Here is an 18,729-nt window from a genome sequence, read left to right as displayed (position 1 = left end):
ATATATCACCCAGTTGGTTATTAGAATATAAAGAGAAGACTGCCAAAATAATATTATTATTAGTGTTCAGTCACTAAGTGGTTTGACTGCCACCCCATGGACTGCAGCACACCAGGCTTCGCTGTCCTTCACTGTCTCCCAGAGTTTGCTCAAATTCATGTACGTTGGATTGAGGATGCTATCTAACCATCTCATCCTCTGCCTCCCTCTTCTCCTTTTGCCTTCAGTCTTTCCCAGCATCACCATCTTTTCCACTGAGTCTGCTCTTCACATCAGGTGGCCAAAGTATTGGAGCTTCAACTTCAGCGTCAGCCCAGTGAATATTCAGAGTATTAAACTATGAGAAAGGCAGGGCAATAATAAAGGGAAACCAGATATGTGTAAAACAGTTTCATTTCTATTTATCTGAAATGTATTTTAGTATTTGACTGTGATAGTCCCTTACCCATGAAATGAAAACTGAAAAATTAACTAATTGACCCCACATTATTTGAAATAAAAGTCTCGCCTCGCCAAATTGTGATGTCATCCTTATCATAATATTGAATTCTTGCCCGTACAGAATTGATTAGTCTCATTACTACACTATTTTAATTATTATAATTTTACAATATATTTAGTAAATGGCTGGGCCAGTTTCCGTTTATAGACATTCCAAAGTTTTTGTGGCTACTACTCATTTTCTTTTTTAGGACTACTTTATGAGGCTCTGAAAAAATTCCATACTTTTTTTGTCTCTCTCTTTTTAATTTTATTGAAGTATACATGAAATTTATTGTCGTGATCATTTTTAGCTATGTAGTTCAGTGTACATTCACACTGTTGTGCAGCCAGTCTCCAGAGCTTTTTGTCATCTTTCAAAAGTGAAATTATACCCATTAAACAGCCATTTCCCACTTCCCCTTCCCCTCAGTCCCTGGTTATCACCGTTCTACTTTCTTTGTCTGAACAGATGCCTCCTACAAGTAGAATCATGCACTATTTGTCTTTTTGTAACTGACGTGTTTCTGTCTGCATAGTGTTCTCGGGGTTCATCCCTGCTGTAGCACGTGTCAGTTTTTTTTCTTCTCGAGGCTGAATAACAGTCCACATTTTGTTTATGCGTTTATCTGTTGATTGACATTGTTTGCTTTCACTTTTTAGCTATTGTAAATAATGCTGCTGTGACCGTGGGTATATCAGTTCCAGGTCTCTGCTTTCAGTTCCTTTAGCTATATACCCCGTAGCCCATAAAATTTTTTAAAGTTTCATGATATTTCAGCCTCATGTCATCCCTAGAAAGGCTTCCACTAGCCTAAAATTACAGAAAGAGTTTATACTTCTATTCCCAAGTGAAAAGCCAGTGCTAATTAATGAATGATCCGTGAGTCCCCACATTCATCAGAGGTACATGGTACATTTATCCTGTCTTAAATTATCATTCTATATAAGTCTATTTCTTGACCTTCTATTCATTTATTTAGTTACCTCTTCCTGCACCATTACAGGTGTTTAACTGTAGTATTCTACTGTGTTTTGATGACTGGTGATGAGTTTCTCATATTCTCCTTCAGACATCTCTTTTTTCCTCCACATACCTATTTTTCAAACAGGATTTAAAATCAGTTTATCAAAAAATTCATTGAAAATTGAAGTATAATGACACTAAATTTGTGTATAATTTTTGGGGAGAATAGATTACAGTAGAGTCTTTTCCCGTAATAGTAAGAGCTAACAGTTTTGTGTATTTTCTGTGTGCCAACCATTGTAATAAGCCATTCTCTTGTATCCCTTTTGGTGAAACAGACTTAGTTGAAGAGCCTGCTCAGACTCATGCCTTAAGTGGTAGAGCAGGTTTTTTTTAATTAATTTATTTTAATTGGAGGCTAATTACAATAGTGTGGTGGGTTTTGCCATGCATTGACATGAATCAGCCATGGGGGTGCATGTGTCCCCCCATCCTGAACCCCTGTCCCATCCCTCAGGCTTGTCCCGGTGCACCGGCTTTGAGTGCCCTTTTTCATGCATTGAACTTGGACTGGTCATCTGTTTCATATATGGTAATATACATGTTTCAGTGCTGTTCTCTCAAATTGTCCCACCCTCACCTTCTCCCACAGAGTCCAAAAGTCTGTTCTTTATATACGTGTCTCTTTTGCTGTCTTGCATATAGGGTCGTTGTTATATAGGCCGTCTTGCATATATAGGCCGTCTTTCTAAATTCCATATATATGCGTTAATATACTGTGTTGGTGTTTTTCTTTCTGACTGACTTCACTCTGTATAATAGGCTCCAGTTTCATCCATCTCATTAGAACTGACTCAAATGTGTACTTTTTAATAGCTGAGTAATATTCCACTGTGTATGTATACCACAACTTTCTTACCCATTCGTCCACCAGTGGACATCTAGGTTGCTTCCATGCCGTAGCTATTGTAAACAGTGCTGCGATGAATGCTGGGGCACATGTGGGTAGAGCAGTTTTGAACTAAGAGCTCTAACACTAAAATCTGTGCCATTAACCACCATATAGCACCCCTCATCCATGAAAAGTGCTATATCTCTCTTTTTATTTGTCCTAGTCTTACACATATCAATAAACTTAGTTTCGTTGTGCTCTTCAGAACCCGTGAATGGGTAGTGATTTTTAAACATCCCCTACAGCCTCATCCTTTTCTGTAAATGATTTTGTAAATGGTTGGTTTTATGTGTCAACTGGATATAGAGAGCCCAGTTTTCAGTCAAGCAACAGTCTAGGTGTTGCTGTGAAAATATTTTCTAGATTTGGTAAACATTTAAATCCGTAGACTTGGAGTAAAACAGATTATCTTCCATACTGTGGGTGGGCCTCATCCCATCAGTTGAAGACCTTAAGAAAAAAGACCAAGATCCTTTAAAGAAAGAGGAATTCTGCATCAGACAGCTGTAACATCCCTTCTCCCCAGCCTCTCTAGCCTGCTGTCCTGTCCTGCAAGCTTCACACTTGCCGTCCCCCACAATTACATGAGTCAGTTCCTTAATAGTCACTTCCTTACTCCCACCGCCCCATCCGAGTTAGGTTCTGCAGCCTACCATTTTAATCACTCCCTCTGTCATACTTGTCTAGCAGCTGCAGTTAAATTGAACTCTACATCTACTCAACACCTCAGCAGCCAGATGCAGCTAGAGAAAAATATACAGCCATACAGACTAATCTCACTTTAAAATCATGACCGCAAACCCCAGGAGGACCCTAAATGCCATTTGGCAACATTTCCTTATTTCTCTGGTCAACTGACTTACCCACTCTCCAAGGCGATTGCAGTATTTCATGCTCTCCTTCCACCTTCTTTACTCTCAGCTGATGACGTCACTGCTTATTTCATTTAAATTAAAAAAAAATTAAAGAGAATGTTCTCATCCTTCCACTACCACTGTTCATCTCCCTCCTATTATGTGGAATGGGACTGAATTGCCCATGTGCCTGTCTGAGGTCAAGCCTTCCACTCTGTGCTGAAACCCTTACTCTTACTATGCAAGGACTTTGCTGTCAGAATTGTCTTCATCTGTTCTCTCCAGTTTTTGGTTTTGTTTTTTTTTTACCCTACTTTCATTCCAGTCAGCATACAAATATGCTGTAATATTTTCCAGCTCTTAGCCATTTGAATCAAGGAGAACTAGTGGGATACTTCAATATTACCCCTGTTAACTGTCCACCATATTGTACCGTGATGTTCCCATCATGCTCTCAGCCTGGGGGTTTATGTCATTTTAAATCAGCTTCCAAAGTTATTTATTACTTTTAAGAGGCTAACAAATAGCAAAGCAAGCAAGAGCTGTGATGTCTCAGTTCACATCCATTCTGACCTGCTCTTTTGTCTGTGGGTATCAAAACAATAATGCAGTAGGACTTCGCTGGCAGTCCAGTGGTTGGTAGCTCTCGCTTCCATTGCAGGGGGCATGGGTGCAATCCCTGGTCTGGGACCTAAGATCCTATATGCTACGTGACATGGTCAACCAAAAAAAAGCAGTTTTTTGCATTTCCTAAGTTATTCTGTCTGCAGTGAACTTGAGGGTCGAGACAGTGTGTTATTCTTCTTTTTATTCCCAGAGCTTGGTACATAGTAATTACAGTACTTTAGAAAGGTTTCTTGGACTTAACCTGAGGTTCCCCTAGGACTTGTCATTCTGAAACAGTTTCTTCCTCCACTGTGTCATCTTGTTCGTGGCGGCTGCTTGCAGGATGGAGAAGCGTGCATGCAGGGTTCTGCATTGCTCAGGTGTCTGACAGGTCTCCCTGGCCAGTCGGGTGGCGAGTGAGAGTCACAGAACATCCACACTGGCTCAGAACAAGAGTATCAATATGAGAAAGAAGGCTGAGGCGGCCTGCCTTCGCCTTGGTCATGCCTACAGTCTGTTACTGAAAGTAGTGAAATGTGTTAATAGTTCTTTGTCTTTGTGGTTTAGCCTTGGCATTAGGTTGCATGGATTTGTATTTTACCTCCTGCTTTTCAGCTGTGTGACTTTGGGAAAATTACTTAACTTCTCTGTGCTAGTGTTTCTTTCTAAAATGGGAATAGGATTTCCCTGGCCATTCAGTGGTTAAGACTCCCTGATTCCAATGCAGGGGATGCGGGTTCCATCCCTTGTAAAGGCACTAAGATTCCACATGCCAAATGGTCAAAAAATAAATAAAATGGGAGTAGTACTGTACTTGGCTCATAGGGTTTTTATAAGGATCATATGAGTCAATTTATATAAGATGCGTAGAATGATACCTGGCACATGAGCAGCACTAGAAAGTGTTAGCTATTGTTATTGCTTGTGTTGTTATTTGCAGGATTGTAAAAGCTTAAGTGAGCTTTGTTCGTATACTTTCAGTAGTTGCAACACCTAACAGCTTGATTTTGGGGATTTCTTCACTTTATCTGAAGGAGAGTTAGTACACAGAGCAAAGCACTACCCCAGTTGAGGCATTAAAAGCAGGTTGTGGTAGATGCAGAGAACAAACTAGTGGTTACCAGTTAGGAAGGGGTCGAGCAATAGAGAGGTAGGGGAGTGGGTACGAACTGTTGGGTGTAAGACAGGCTCAAGGATATAATCATATAACATGGAGAATATAGTCAATATTCTACAACTGTAAATGGAAAACCAACTTGTAAAATCGTATAAAAAATTAATAATCTAGATTTTATTCAAGTGGGCTATTGTACATTTGACACTATCTCCAAGATCTCTGTCATCCTAAATATATAAAATTGGGATTAATTGTGCACCCTTTTTTATCCCCTTAGGTGTTAGAGTTGACAGCTAGTCTTCAGCCTTTCTGCCGCATGAACTTAATGGAAGTAATTTATAAGTCTTGAAGTATTTATGGAAATTAAAACAGTTTAGCTTGAGATTGGTTTGTATACCATAGCGTGATTGTACTTTCTAACTCACTGTCCAACAGTGAGTTAAATGAGCCACCAGATAAGGTTAACATGGTCATTGTCTCCAGCAGGCCTCAGGGTAATCTGTTGTGTGTGTTGTAATCTGCTGAACAGTATTAAAAGCGTTGTCTGGCTGCAGTACCGTGGAAGTTTCTAGTTTCTGAAAGGAGCACATCTTGTAGATTTTCCCTCTCCTTCACATTTGAAGGTTAGTTATAGTTCCCAGGCTAGGAGGTCTCTACATTACTAAACTAGGTAAGGTGGGCATATCATACGGCATTTAGGCAAAGAGTAATGATGGCTGTTTTTATTTGTGATGGTACGTGATAGGTCACCAAAATTTCACACTTTAGAAAAACGATGAACTAATAGTAATGATTTCCATCTTATTCTGAAGTTGTTCAGGACACTTCAAGACTATGTAAAGAAAACCAAAGCCACGTGAGACTATCTAGGAAGTAGTCATGTGATTTAAAAAAGCAGTAGATGAAAGCAAAGAAACCTGGGCTCTATGTACGACTTAGCCACTTATTATGTGGCCTTGGGCGCAAGTTACTTGCTTGAATATCACAAAAGTGATTTACATATTTTGTGTGGACTATTATTATGAAAGACAGAGTAAGTGAAAGCACGTGTTAGAGTGACATCCAAAAAATGAGTTACTTATGATATATACATATATTTAACACTTACCGAATTGGGATTGTTTACATTCTTAATGAGTTCCTTATGGACAGGGACTGTGAGTTGATCATCCTTAGATCTCCGGTGTCTAGCAGAGTCCCCGCCCATACATTTTATTAATCAAAGTTGTCTAACTTTATTTATAGCTTTGCAGGTAAGTAAAAATTTTAAATAAGATTTAAACTGAGATGCAATTTAGGGGAACCATCTAGAACCATTTCTCAATTTTATCCTGGGCTTCCCTTCTGCCTCAGCTGGTAAACAATCCACCTGCAATGCGGGAGACCTGGGTTCAATCCCTGGGTTGGGAAGATCCCTTGGAGAAGAGAATGGCTACCCAATCCAGTAATCTAACCTGGAGAATTCCATGGACTATATAGTCCATGGTGTCACAAAGAGACACAACTGAGCAACCTTCACTTTCAACTAAGATAAACATTTTATATAATACTTATTAAACACACATGTAACTGAAACCAGATATTTAGGAAACACTTCGGTGTGTATGTGATGTCCTCTGATAAGTTCTAATCCACTATGTTCCGTGCGTTAAGTCACTTCAGTCATGTCTGACTCTCTGCAACCCTGTGGACTGTAGCTCACCAGGCTCCTCTGTCCATGGGATTCTCCAGGCAAGAATAATGAAATGGGTTGCCATGCCCTCCTCCAGGGGATCTTCCCAACCCAGGGATCGAACCCAAGTCTCTTGTGTCTCCTGAGTTGGTAGGTGGGTTCTTTACAACTGGCACCACCTGAGAAGCCCACATTGTTTCATTCAGTAAAAATAATACTGGCACAGCCCACTGAAGTGATTTCAGGATTTTTAAATGAGTTTTACACCTGCAGTTTAAAAGATAACTTTTCAAGAATGCAATCTCCAAGAGAGCAGAAACTTGGTTATGTTTGAGTCTGTATTGCTAGTTCTAGGGTGTCGTAGGTGTTCAATACATATTTCTTGAATGAGTAAAAGAGTGGACATCCTCTTTTCCCATGTTGTTGTTCAGTCGGTAAGTAGTGTCCAACTCTTTGCAATCCCACAAACTGCAGCACGCCAAGCTTCCCTGTCTTTCACTATCTCCTCAGTTTGCTCAAACCCATGTCCATTGAGTCAGTGAGGCCATCCAGCCATCTCATTCTCTGTTGTCCCCTTCTCCTCTTCCCCTCAATCTTTCCCAGCATCGGTCTTTTCTAATGAGTTGGCTCTTTGCATCAGGTGGCTGAAGTATTGGAGCTTCAGCTTCAACATCTATCCTTCCAATGAATATTCAGGACTGATTTCCTTTAGGATTGACTGGTTTGATCTCCTTGCTAAGGAACTCTCAAGAGTCTTCTCCAACACCACAATTCAAAAGCATCAGTTCTTTGGCACTAAGCATTCTTTATGGTCCACCTCTCACATCCATACATGACTACTGGAAAAATCATAGCTTTGGCTATATGGACCTTTCTCAGCAAAGTGATGCCTCTGCTTTTTAATATGCTGTCTAGGCTTGTCCTAGCTTTTCTTCCAAGGAACGTGCATCTTTTAATTTCATGACTGCAGTCACCATCTGCAGTGATTTTGGAGCCCAAGAAAATAAAGTCTGTCACTATTTCCATTTTCTCCACATCTATTTGCCATGAAGTGATAGAACTGGATGACATGATCTTCTTTTCATGAATTTTGAGTTTTGAATTTTAAGCCACTTTTTCACTCTCCTCTTTCACTTTTATCACAAGGCTGTTTAGTCCTTTGCTTTCTGCCATAAGGGTGGTGTCATCTGTGTATCTGAGGTTATTGATGTTTCTCCCGGCAATCTTGATTCCAGTTTGTGCTTCATCCAACCTGGCGTTTCACATGATGTACTCTGCATATAAAGTAAATAAGAAGGGTGACAATAAACAGTCTTGACGTCCTCCTTCCCAATTTGGAATGAGTCTCTTTCATGTCCGGTTCTAACTTGACCTGTCCAGTTGCTTCTTGACCTGCATACAGGTTTCTCAGGAGGCAGGTAAGGTGGTCTGGTATTCCTGTTTCTTTAAGAATTTTCCATAGTTTGTTGTGATCCACACAGTCAAAGGCTTTAACGTAGTCAGTGAAGCAGAAATAGATGGGGTTTTTTGGAATTCCGTTGCTTTTTCGCATGCTCTTTCCCATGAGTCACATTTAAGGATAGGACAAAGGAAAAAGGATTACATATTCCTTGCTACATTTCAGCTGATCAAGAATTTGAATGATCTCAGTGTAATACAATACACTGAGCAACATGGAGGGTACAGATTAAAGTAAGACTTGGTCTCAGATCTCATGCAGTTTTAGAACCCAGTCCAGGAGGATAGTCAGATACAAATAGGCTCCTTAGAAGGAGTTTCAATGTTTTACCAAAATATTTCACACAACTAAATTAAGTTCTTGCTAGGAGAGATTTGCCAAGAACTTGGTTTTCTGGTATAGTTGTGGTTCAGGACCAAGAACTGGTAGTACCCTCTTCCCATCTACTAGTAGAGTCAAACTGTGGATCATATAAAATTAGGTTTAGTCTTGAAAATATTCATGGCGCATTTGGTTCACTGTTGATTTGACTTTTAAAAATCTATTCTCCTTTAAATAACTTACTTCAGAGTCATCTTGTATCTAGCTGGTTGTGGGTTTTAGAAATTGGATCTTTTGGTAAACATAGTAATTTGTTTTTGAGAATTAGTTTGCCTAATCAATAAAGAGGAGGAAACTTCAGCCCTGTACAAAATACATGTCACCGCATTTTCTTTGCTTTTTAGATTATCATGTCAGTATATATATATATTATCATGCCAGTATATCATGTTAGGCATATTCACACTCATGAGATCAGGACAGTACTTAGGAGCTTTTAAGACTCAGTACAGTCCCTAAGAAGGCCAGTCTTAGGCTAACTTTGAAGATGCAGTCTAAATAGTTATGTTGAAGCAAATGTAAACTTTAGATTGTCCCAGCAAACAAGGAAGTTTGGCCATAGCTTTTGTGCATATGTTTATTTTGGCTATATTGTCAGTCTTAGGCTAACTTTAAATTTTATCATCAGAACTGAGACTTGAGAGTAAAACCCTAGTAACTAAAAGACTACTGACAAATCTTTCATAATCAGGAGATATTACATACTCCGAAAGATTAAGGCTTAATACTGTAATTACTGTTATCAACAATTTGTAAATAATTTTGAAATGAAAATGTTTTTGATATGTAGATAATTTTCTTTTCCCTAAGACAGAGAAAGTCAGCCATGTGCTTATCAGATAATATTTTCTGGTAGTGAAGAGATGGGACATTTTCTTACAAATAGTAATAAAATAGCATCTATACTATATAATTCTTATACAGACATAGATGGGTATTCATTATTTCATCTAAAAAAATACTGGAAAATCTCAGTTCATTTGGTGCAATTTTATTGTCTCTGGTTTATGACCAGCCTGTTGTTAAAGCACCATAGAAAGCATTTAATATGATTTACTGTTAAGTAGCATTTGTGGTAAGATTATCTTGGAATATATCCATTGGTACCAAAAAGACTTCATAAGGTAGCTTAACAGTGTGAACATCAAGGACAGTTTTATATGAGAAGGCACTATAATAATTACCCACAGTCTCTACTTGTCACAGTTTATTTTGGATTTTTAACTCAGTAATTGAAATATCTTGTCCTAAACACCTTTTGGGGGGAATAAAGTAAATTACTTTTAATGCCATGAACACTGATTCTAGTTTTTAGGGGAAACAGTCATACTTTATACTTATATCACTTAATATGCCTTGTAAGGAAATCAGACCCAGACTCTAAGTGATTATATTAAATGTTTTAAGTTCCAGACTAGGGAGATAGCATTTATCATAGTTGCTGCTTTCAAGCAGGAAGCATAACATTTTATTAAGTTGATAAAATAAATCACTGACTAAAATGAAGTTTAATGAAAGTTCTCTATCAGAAGAACTTAACATTTAAACATATGACTGTAATATAGTACAGTCAGTTCAGTTGTGTAAACAATGCTTTAGAAATAATAAATGGAAATATTTAGGCCAGTTTTTTGCATTGAAGCAAGATTGAGTTCAAAAGTAGCTGCAGTTATTTATGTATTTATTGCTTTCCCATATATTTCAAGATGATGATTTTTCTGTGAATTGTTTCCTCTTTTTATGTTAATACTCTGGAATATTCTGATAAGCCTTCTAACCCTCAGTGACACTGCAGGTATCAGGGGGGGTTAGACATGTTCTAGCGGTCCTCCCTTGGCCCTCTTCTCTTCGTTGACTTGCCGTCTCTGTGGATTTAAGCCGTTCAAGGCTGGAAGGTCCTAACACCAAAGTGAGATTAGTTCTCCAGTCCTCTGCTCATGTCCTTCTTGAATATATAAGAACCCCATAAAACCACTGCCTTACAGAGACCTTTTACTTAGATCTGTACTTCTCAAGAAGATAAATAATTGCTTATAGGTATCATAAAGCAGAGTCGAATTAACTCTGCCATGGTTTTCCATTCAGTTTAGTGAGTCACTGCTCTTGGTAATGTGACATAACTCCCGAATCTTGAAAGTTCTGAGAACTAACAGATCGCCAGAACCAGTCTGCTATTTACATGTGCATCCAGCCCTTTATCAGTGTGTAGAGCAGAGTATGAGGGAAAAATCCTACCAACGTGTGTTTGCTGCCACTAACACTTGATGTCTGTTGTAGGTCAAGCGCTCTTCTAAGTACTTTATACGTGCTAATGTGTTTAATTCTCATAGTAGTCCTCTGTGGAAGACTCTGTTTATTATCCCCATTTTGTAAATAAGGACAAAGAGGATAGGGATCTTTCCGCAGATCACACAAGTAGTAAGATAGTGAAGTGAGAATTTGAACCAAGGGTGTGAATTGGAATCAGTGTCTCTTTTTGAGACATTGGGAACCTTTAAAAGTTACCAGATGTCAGAGTCAGGGAGGGATAGATTGGGAGTTTGGGATTGACATATACACTCTATTTAAAATAGATAGCCAACACAGACCTACTGTATACCATAGGGAACTCAATATTGTGTAAAATAACCTAAATGGGAAAATAATTTGAAAAAGAATAGATACTTACATGGGTATAACTGAATCACTTTGCAGTATACCTGTAACTAACCCATCATTGTTAATCAACAATACTCCCAATATAAAATAAAACTTAAATTGAAAAAAAGTTACCAAATATCTGTGAAGAAACCAAGGCAAAGAACCCCCATCTCCTGACACTCAGCCTAGTGTCTTTCCACTATAGTTCAAATGCTCCAGCATTGTTCGTTGTGATGCTTGGATCAGCCTTTTTCTATCCAAGCAGTAAACTCAAGTAAATTCTAAGATGAGAGAAACAATGTTCTTGTGATCCAGACTGGAACACAGAGATGTTGTGAGCTTTCCTGTTGGATCCTAAGGGAATGATGGTGTTAGATGAAGCTGACCAAATAGCTTAATAGATGGTTGACATGGACGTGTTTATGGTATCTCTGCTGTTATTTCATGGTTTGAGAGAGACTGTTTTGTGGTAGCAGCTGGCTTATTTACTGTTTTCCTTTGGTATATTGGGAAGAGTTTGAGAAGAATCACATTGTAAACCAACTTTCAGATGAAAGCGTCTGATCTTCATATAATCCCTCAGGGATTATACGGTTGTCAGCCTTGGGTAAACTTGAACATAAAGCTTCCTTTAGTGGATCACCCCCAGTGTTCCGTGTCACTCTGCCCTCACACAGCCCTGTGTGGTAAACTTTCTCTGCAGGCTGGCCCCAGTGTCCCTATGTATATACCTCTTCACCCCAGCTTCTGCAGTTGTCTCAGAGCAGTGTATTCAACTAGTCTGTGAATACTGGTTATACTCTTAGACTTGGACCCAACTCTAGAAATAAAAGTGGTCTTTTCCCAATTCAAATAAAAAGCTAAGCCTTTAAATAAAATTGTCCTTTTTCCCCAAGTATGTAAGTTTAAAACTTTTGGCATCTGCTGCTACTTAGACAACAAAATCAATGAAGACATATCCAACAGAAATTAACAAAAATCTTGCTAACATCCAGTCATGTCTAATTCAGCAGCTTGGTTTGTTTGTTTGTTTTTCATGGATACATATTCCTGGCTGTGATTTCATGTTGCATATTTATAATACATCTTCTGTTGGAAAATATCAATGTTTTATGGTTCTACAAAAGCATAAATTTCCACATAGTGAGTTTGAGAAGCTCTGTTGAGCTTTGTGAGAAGACGTTTATTCTACAGATACCGTGTGAAATGTTTCAGCAGTGGTAGGTAAATAATTTTTTAAAGACAAAGGATGGAAATCAAATTAGAGGAGCATTGAGAAACACTGCTATAAATCTTAAACTGTGAGATGATAATATTACTCAACATGAGTAAATCCCCACAGCAAGTCATTTTAGGGGGAGTTTCACAGCTAAAATCATTCAGTAAAAGACTAAGTCCTCATATGCAGTCAGCTCTCTCCATATCCACAGATGCAGGGGGCTGCCTTTACCATGCCGTTTCAAATGAGGGTCTAGAGCATCTCTGCCTGGGAAGTCTGGGGGGCTTCTGGAACCAGTCCCTTGCAGATACCGAGAGACTGCTGTGTTTGTTTGTTTGTTTACAGTTATATCATGCATCTCCACTTAAAATAGGCATCCTCCATATTGTCTGCATAGCCTTGGCAGGACTTTGAGGCAGAAGGACTCGATAAGGCTTGCTGACCTTGAATTAAACGCTCGTCTCCCGCAGGCAGCCTGCCCAGTTTTTAAAGAGTAATAAGCCTTCCAGGCTTGTTCTCTAATAATAGCGCAAGGAAGCCCTAACAGAAACAGGAACATTTGGAGAGCATTTCTCACTCTGACGGACTTTATGTGGAAGTTTTACTCCCTTTTTCTTTGGAGTCCATTCAGAAAAAAATTTTTTAATCACACCAAGGAGAAACATTGAATTTACTTACTTAATTTCTTCAGTAATGTGCTGCTGTTATAGATGAGAGGTGACTGACCAGAATACATATATATATATTTAGAGTTTGGGGTTTTATTTTTTGTTTTCTGTCTTTGGGGGGCATGCCATGCAGCTTGTGGGATATCAGTTCCCTGACGAGGGATTGAACCTGTGCCCTCAGCAGTGAAAGCAAAAAGTCCTAACCACCAGACTGCCAGGGACTTGCCAGTTTTTTCCTGTTCTTGTTGTTATTTGTTTACAGTCTGTTTTTCACATGGTTTTGAAGGCAGCTGTCTGAAATTAGGAAGGCAATCTGTAATTTGAGGAATAACCTAGTTAAAGGTTTTTGACTAGGAGAGGGGCCTGGCAGGCTATAGTCCATGGGATTGCAAAGAGTCGGACATGACTTAATGGCCAAACAACAAGAGTTCAAGAACTGATTGGACCATCTTTTGAGTTTTTCATTAGAAATGCTTTAAGGTAGCTAATAGTCTTTTCACTTTGGGGGGGTGGGGGTGGGCATCAAGTCCCATACTCATAATATGTATATTTTATTTCTCTTTCACTAAAGTTTATATTTTGGATTATTTCGTAGAAGAAGGACAAGAAAATGGAAACTTTTTTGTTCAAGAATTTCTTGGTTCTCACTTTGCTAACAGAGAGGAAACTTTGTTATAATGCCAAATTACACTTTTTTAAAAGAACAAAGTATGTATTCTGTCTGAACGAAATTTTGTCCTTGGAGGATTCATGATATTTATAGAAGAGTTTTTGTTTAGGTTTGCCAGCTGTGGAAATTATATGCTCTTTACCATTTGGTACAAGTTAGTAGATCTTTTACTTCTGTTCCTAGCAACCCACTCCAGTGTTCTTGCCTGGAGAATCCAGGGACAGGGGAGCCTGGTGGGCTGCCGTCTATGGGGTCACACAGAGTCAGACACGACTGAAGTGACTTAGCAGTAGCAGCAGCCTTTTTTAGACAGTTTTGTTGAGACATAGTTCACTTATCACACAGTTCGCCCTTTGTGTACAATTCAGTGGATTTTAGGGCATTCACAGAATTGTACAGCTATCATCCCATTCAATATTAGTCATTTTTCATCACCTCAGAAAGAAATCCCATACCCATTAGTGATCACTCCTGATTTCTCTGCAAACCTCCCAGTCATAAGTAGCCACTAATCTATTTTCTGTCTGTATAAATTTACCTATTTTAGGCATTTCGTATAAATGGAATCATACACTGTGATTGACTTATTTCACCTGGCATAATTTTTCAAGAGTTTCAAGAGTCATTCAATTGCTGCATGCATCAGGAACTTCTTTCCTTTTTGTTGAGAAATAATGTAATAAAGGTATGCCACACTGTTTACCACTCACTAGCTGAGGAACGTTTGGGTTGTTTCTGCTTTGGGCCTGTAGTAAATAATACTGCTGTGAACGTTGATGGCAGCTTTTTATATGTGTTTTCATGTGTTTGAGCATAAACCCAGGAGTGAAACCCTTTCCATTATTCTTGCCTGGAGAATCCCCGTGGACAGCGAAGCCTGGTGGGCTAGAGTCCATGGGGTCACAGAGTTGGACACAACTGAGCAACTAAGAGGCAGCAGCATAGTAACCCTAGGCTTAATATATTTGAGGAAGCACCAGACTTTTCCAAAACTGCTGTAACATTTTACGTATGTACAGTGCAGTATTACTCAGTGATTAAAAAAGAATGAAATGCCATTTGCAGCAACATGATGGACCTGGAGATTATCATACTGAGTGAAGTCAGACAAAGACCAATATCACTTGTATTATATTACAGAGTATTATATATATGTGTGTGTGTACATGTATTATATACAGAATCTAAAAATATATATATGAAATAAACATATTTGCAAAACAGAAACAGAGAATGAACTTACGGTTACCAGGGGGCAAGGGTGGAGGAATAGGTTGGGTGTTTAGGATTGACATGTCACACTGCTATGTTTAAAACAGATAACCAACAAGCAGGTGGCTCAGTAGCAAAGAATCTGCCTGCCAGTGTAGGAGACAAAGGTTTGACCCCTGATCCTGGATCCTTACATTCCTAGTTTGTTGAGTGTTTTGATCATGAAAGCAGTGGATTCTTTGTCCTTTCTTCTAGAGATGTGGTATATTACATTGATTGATCTGGGGAGATACTAAATTCACTTTCTGTTCCTAGAATAAATGTCACTTGGTCATGATGTATGTTCCTTTTTACATGTTGCCAAATTCCGTTTGCTAGTATTTTGTTGAGGATTTTTGAATCTGTATTCATAAGAGATTGACCTGTAGTTTTCTTATGATGTCTTTGTCTGGTTTTGGTGTCCCAATTCATGCTGGCCTCATAGAGTGACTTGGGGAATGGTCCCTTTTCTTCTGTCCTTTGAGAGTTTGTGAAGAATTAGTGTTCTTGTTTAAATACTTGGTGTGTGGATGCTCAGTAGCTTCAGTTGTGTTGGATTCTTTGCAACCCTATGGGCTGTAGCCTACCAGGTTCTTCTGGCATTCTCCAGACAAGAATACTGGAGTGGGTTGCCATGCCCTCCTCCAGGGGGTCTTCCCAACCCAGGGATCAAACCCGCATCTCTTGCGTTTCCTGCATTGGCAGGCGGGCTCTTTACCACTAGCACCAAATCCCCTGGTTGTAGGATAGCTTTAAAATGACCAGTTCATTCTCTTTTCTTCATTCTCATTAATTATAGATCTATTCAAATTTTCTATCTCGATTCAGCCTCAATAGCCTGTCTTCCCAGCAATTTATTCTCTTCATTTCAGTTATCCAATTTGGTAGTGCACAATTATTCATAGTATTCTTTATAATTGGTTTTTTAAGGTCAGTAGAAATATCTAGTCATAGATCTATTAACTAGTAAATAGTTACTTTAATCCAGAAAATAATTCTTACCTTTGGGGCCCTTTCTAGGGATAGAAGATACTTAAAATGCAAAGAACTGTTGAGTCCCTCATTGTTAAACATCAGCGTTAATTCCTGCCTGGCTCAGAATATTGAGACAGAGCGTTTGGGAAACCATGTTAAGAGTGGTTAACGTCTGCTTTTTAATACTGTTCAAAGAAATATCTCTGGGTTAAGAAATCCTTTTCCTAGCAACTTGCAGGCCTCCTTAACCTTGAGCCGAAACCCTTGGCCTGAGGGCCCCGCTTTGTGTGTGGAGGTGGCGCTGCGCTTGCAGAGCTGCAGGCTCGTTTCTCGTGACAGTGTCTCAGCAGTTCTTCAGAGCCTTACGTAGGTCACATCTCTCATGGTAAACTTTAAAGGACTGACCGGATTTTTAGGTGATGGATTTCTCTCTCATTTTATTGATTTTCCAATTTATAGAATGCATCGAAACATACTCTTTTGTATTTAGAACGTAAAGTCTTGAGTGCAGGGAAATTTCAGACCAAAGCAGTATATATAGTATATATACCCAGGCAACATGCAGAAGTGCTATAGAGGAGATTATTTTCAACTGTGGAAGAGCAGAGAGTAAAAGGTTTCTGAGTCTAGGATTCCCCACCCTGGCAAGTACCTTCCCATCCTAAACCTGTATTAACTCTTCTGGCCAAAAGTCACTGTGCAGCGTTTTTGTTTTTGTTCTTTCATGGAAACCTTTCTCTCTCCTAATAAAACGTTTAGATTTCCATTATAGAAATCTATTATAAAAGCACTTTGAGGAGGCTATTTACTGGTCAACAAAAGATAAATTGTTAAAATTAATAGTGATGTTAAATGTTAAATACAAATAAATGTTCAATTTACTAAAAGTTTTAAAATCTTTTGATTATTGCAGACAACTATTATGTATCTCTCTCTTTTTCGAAAATATTCTATTTTGAAAGAGAGGTGCTCACACCATAAAAAGAGAAAACGTAACTTTACATAGGAGCTGTCTGCATCTAGAACAAAAACCTGTAGGTGCCATTGTTAAGGAAGTTAGATAGTAGATCAAATTATTCATTGTAAACAGTGTAAGCAATGAGGTTTCTCAATTGGAAAAGACAATTTAAGTCCTAGAAGTTGGCTGTCAGAAAACCACTGAACAAATAGATTTGGGTAAACATTTTTCTATGTCCGATGCAGGATACAGCATGCTTGGGGCTGGTGCACGGGGATGACCCGGAGGGTTGTTGTGGGGAGGGAGGAGGGAGGGGGATTCATGTCTTTACACCCTTGTGTTCACACCCCCATGCTATATTTCTCTGTTCCCCCAAACTGTTAACAGTTTGATCTGTAATGCTTCAAACTTTCTTTTGTTGTAATTGGTGGTAGTTTTGTTTGTTTTGTTTTATATTTAGCCTGTAAACATACACACAGGACCTATTTATTTAACTTACAAAAATGTGATCTTGTTACAGGTAATGTATTATGACCTGGTGTCTTTACTTTATGTGTCTTAGGTATATTTTTAGTGCCCTTTTATAGTAACTCATTCTTTTTAGTAGCTGTATGATAGTTCATCATATGGATTTACCATCACTTCTGTAACCATTCTCCTACTGGTATTTAGATTGTTTCCAGTTTTTAGTGCTATAGATAACTGAAGTTAATATCCTAGGACATGTCTCTGCATATGTTCAAGCATTTCTGTAGACTGCCTTCCAGGAAGTGGAATGGAAAATTAATTGTCATTGATTCACATTTGTGCAGTATCTTCTGACATCCTTACCAACACTAAGTATTAGCAATGTTTTGTATCTTTGCCAGTCTGATAGATTTAAAAAAAAAACAAAAACCTGGTAGGGAGTTCCCTAGCCTTCCACTGGTTAGACTCCATGTTCTCACTGATGAGGGCCTGGGTTCAATCCCTGGTTGGAGAACTAAGGCCCCACAGCCAAGCAGACCAAAAAAAAAAAGAATGGTAGCTTATTGTTTTAACTAGCATTTTTCTGATTGCTAATGAGATTGTTGAGCTTCCCTGGTAAAGGGAAGTAAAGAATCTTCCTACAATGCGGCAGACCCAGGTTTGATCCTGGGTCAAGAAGATCCCCTGGAGAAGAAGTATCAACCCACTCCAGTATTCTTGCCTGGGAAATCCCATGGACAGAGGAGCCTGGTAGGCAGTCCATGGGTTTGCAAAGAGTCAGACATGACTGAGCATCTGTCACTTTGAGCTCACTTTGATTTTGACGCAGGAAGGCATTCCATATGTCCTATGGAACAATCAAAGGCACAGTGATAGGACTGAATGTGCCGTTATCATGGGAATTTCAGAGCTGTAAGGAAAATACCAAGAAATAGGGTTAGAAAGGCCTGAATATTCAGTAAAAGATTCAGGAAATAGTAGCCTCCTATAACTGGATTTGAATTATAAATGAAAAATATACTGAATCTTTTCTTCCCCTCTAGTACTGGATGAACGAATACACCTCTTCCATCGGAATTGGAGTTTTTCATTCAGGAATTGAAGTATATGGCAGAGGTATGTGTGCACACAGTCTAAACATACTTCCTGAAGATTTTTCTCATTTAAAGGGGTTGTAAAATCATGACTGTAACTCTTCCCTTTTTTTTTTTTAAAGTACCATACTATATTATAGAAAGTAGGGGAAAATCTCCCCATATTTGTTTATACTGTATATGAGAAAAATGCCCAAAATTGAATGTATTTGAGGAGAAAGTACTCAAAGTACACACGTGTACATTGATTTGGTTATCTTTTATTCTAAATCCTGTGTCTTAAAAAATATTTTCCTTT

The 18,729-nt window shown here is 38.7% G+C and overlaps 1 protein-coding gene across 1 annotated transcript in view; it reads left to right on the top strand.

Moving 5' to 3' along the window:
• DESI2 (desumoylating isopeptidase 2) overlaps window positions 1–18,729 on the top strand; it is a 42,885-nt gene that overhangs the window by 9,951 nt on the left and 14,205 nt on the right. The window contains exon 2 of the mRNA XM_018060253.1: window positions 18,381–18,453. Coding sequence (XP_017915742.1) covers window positions 18,381–18,453 — 73 coding nt within the window. The remainder of the gene's footprint in view (window positions 1–18,380; window positions 18,454–18,729) is intronic.

The sequence above is a fragment of the Capra hircus genome, chromosome 16 (genome assembly GCF_001704415.2).
Source record: "Capra hircus breed San Clemente chromosome 16, ASM170441v1, whole genome shotgun sequence".
NCBI classification, from domain to species: Eukaryota; Metazoa; Chordata; class Mammalia; order Artiodactyla; family Bovidae; genus Capra; species Capra hircus.
This window is presented reverse-complemented; position numbering and strand designations above follow the sequence as displayed.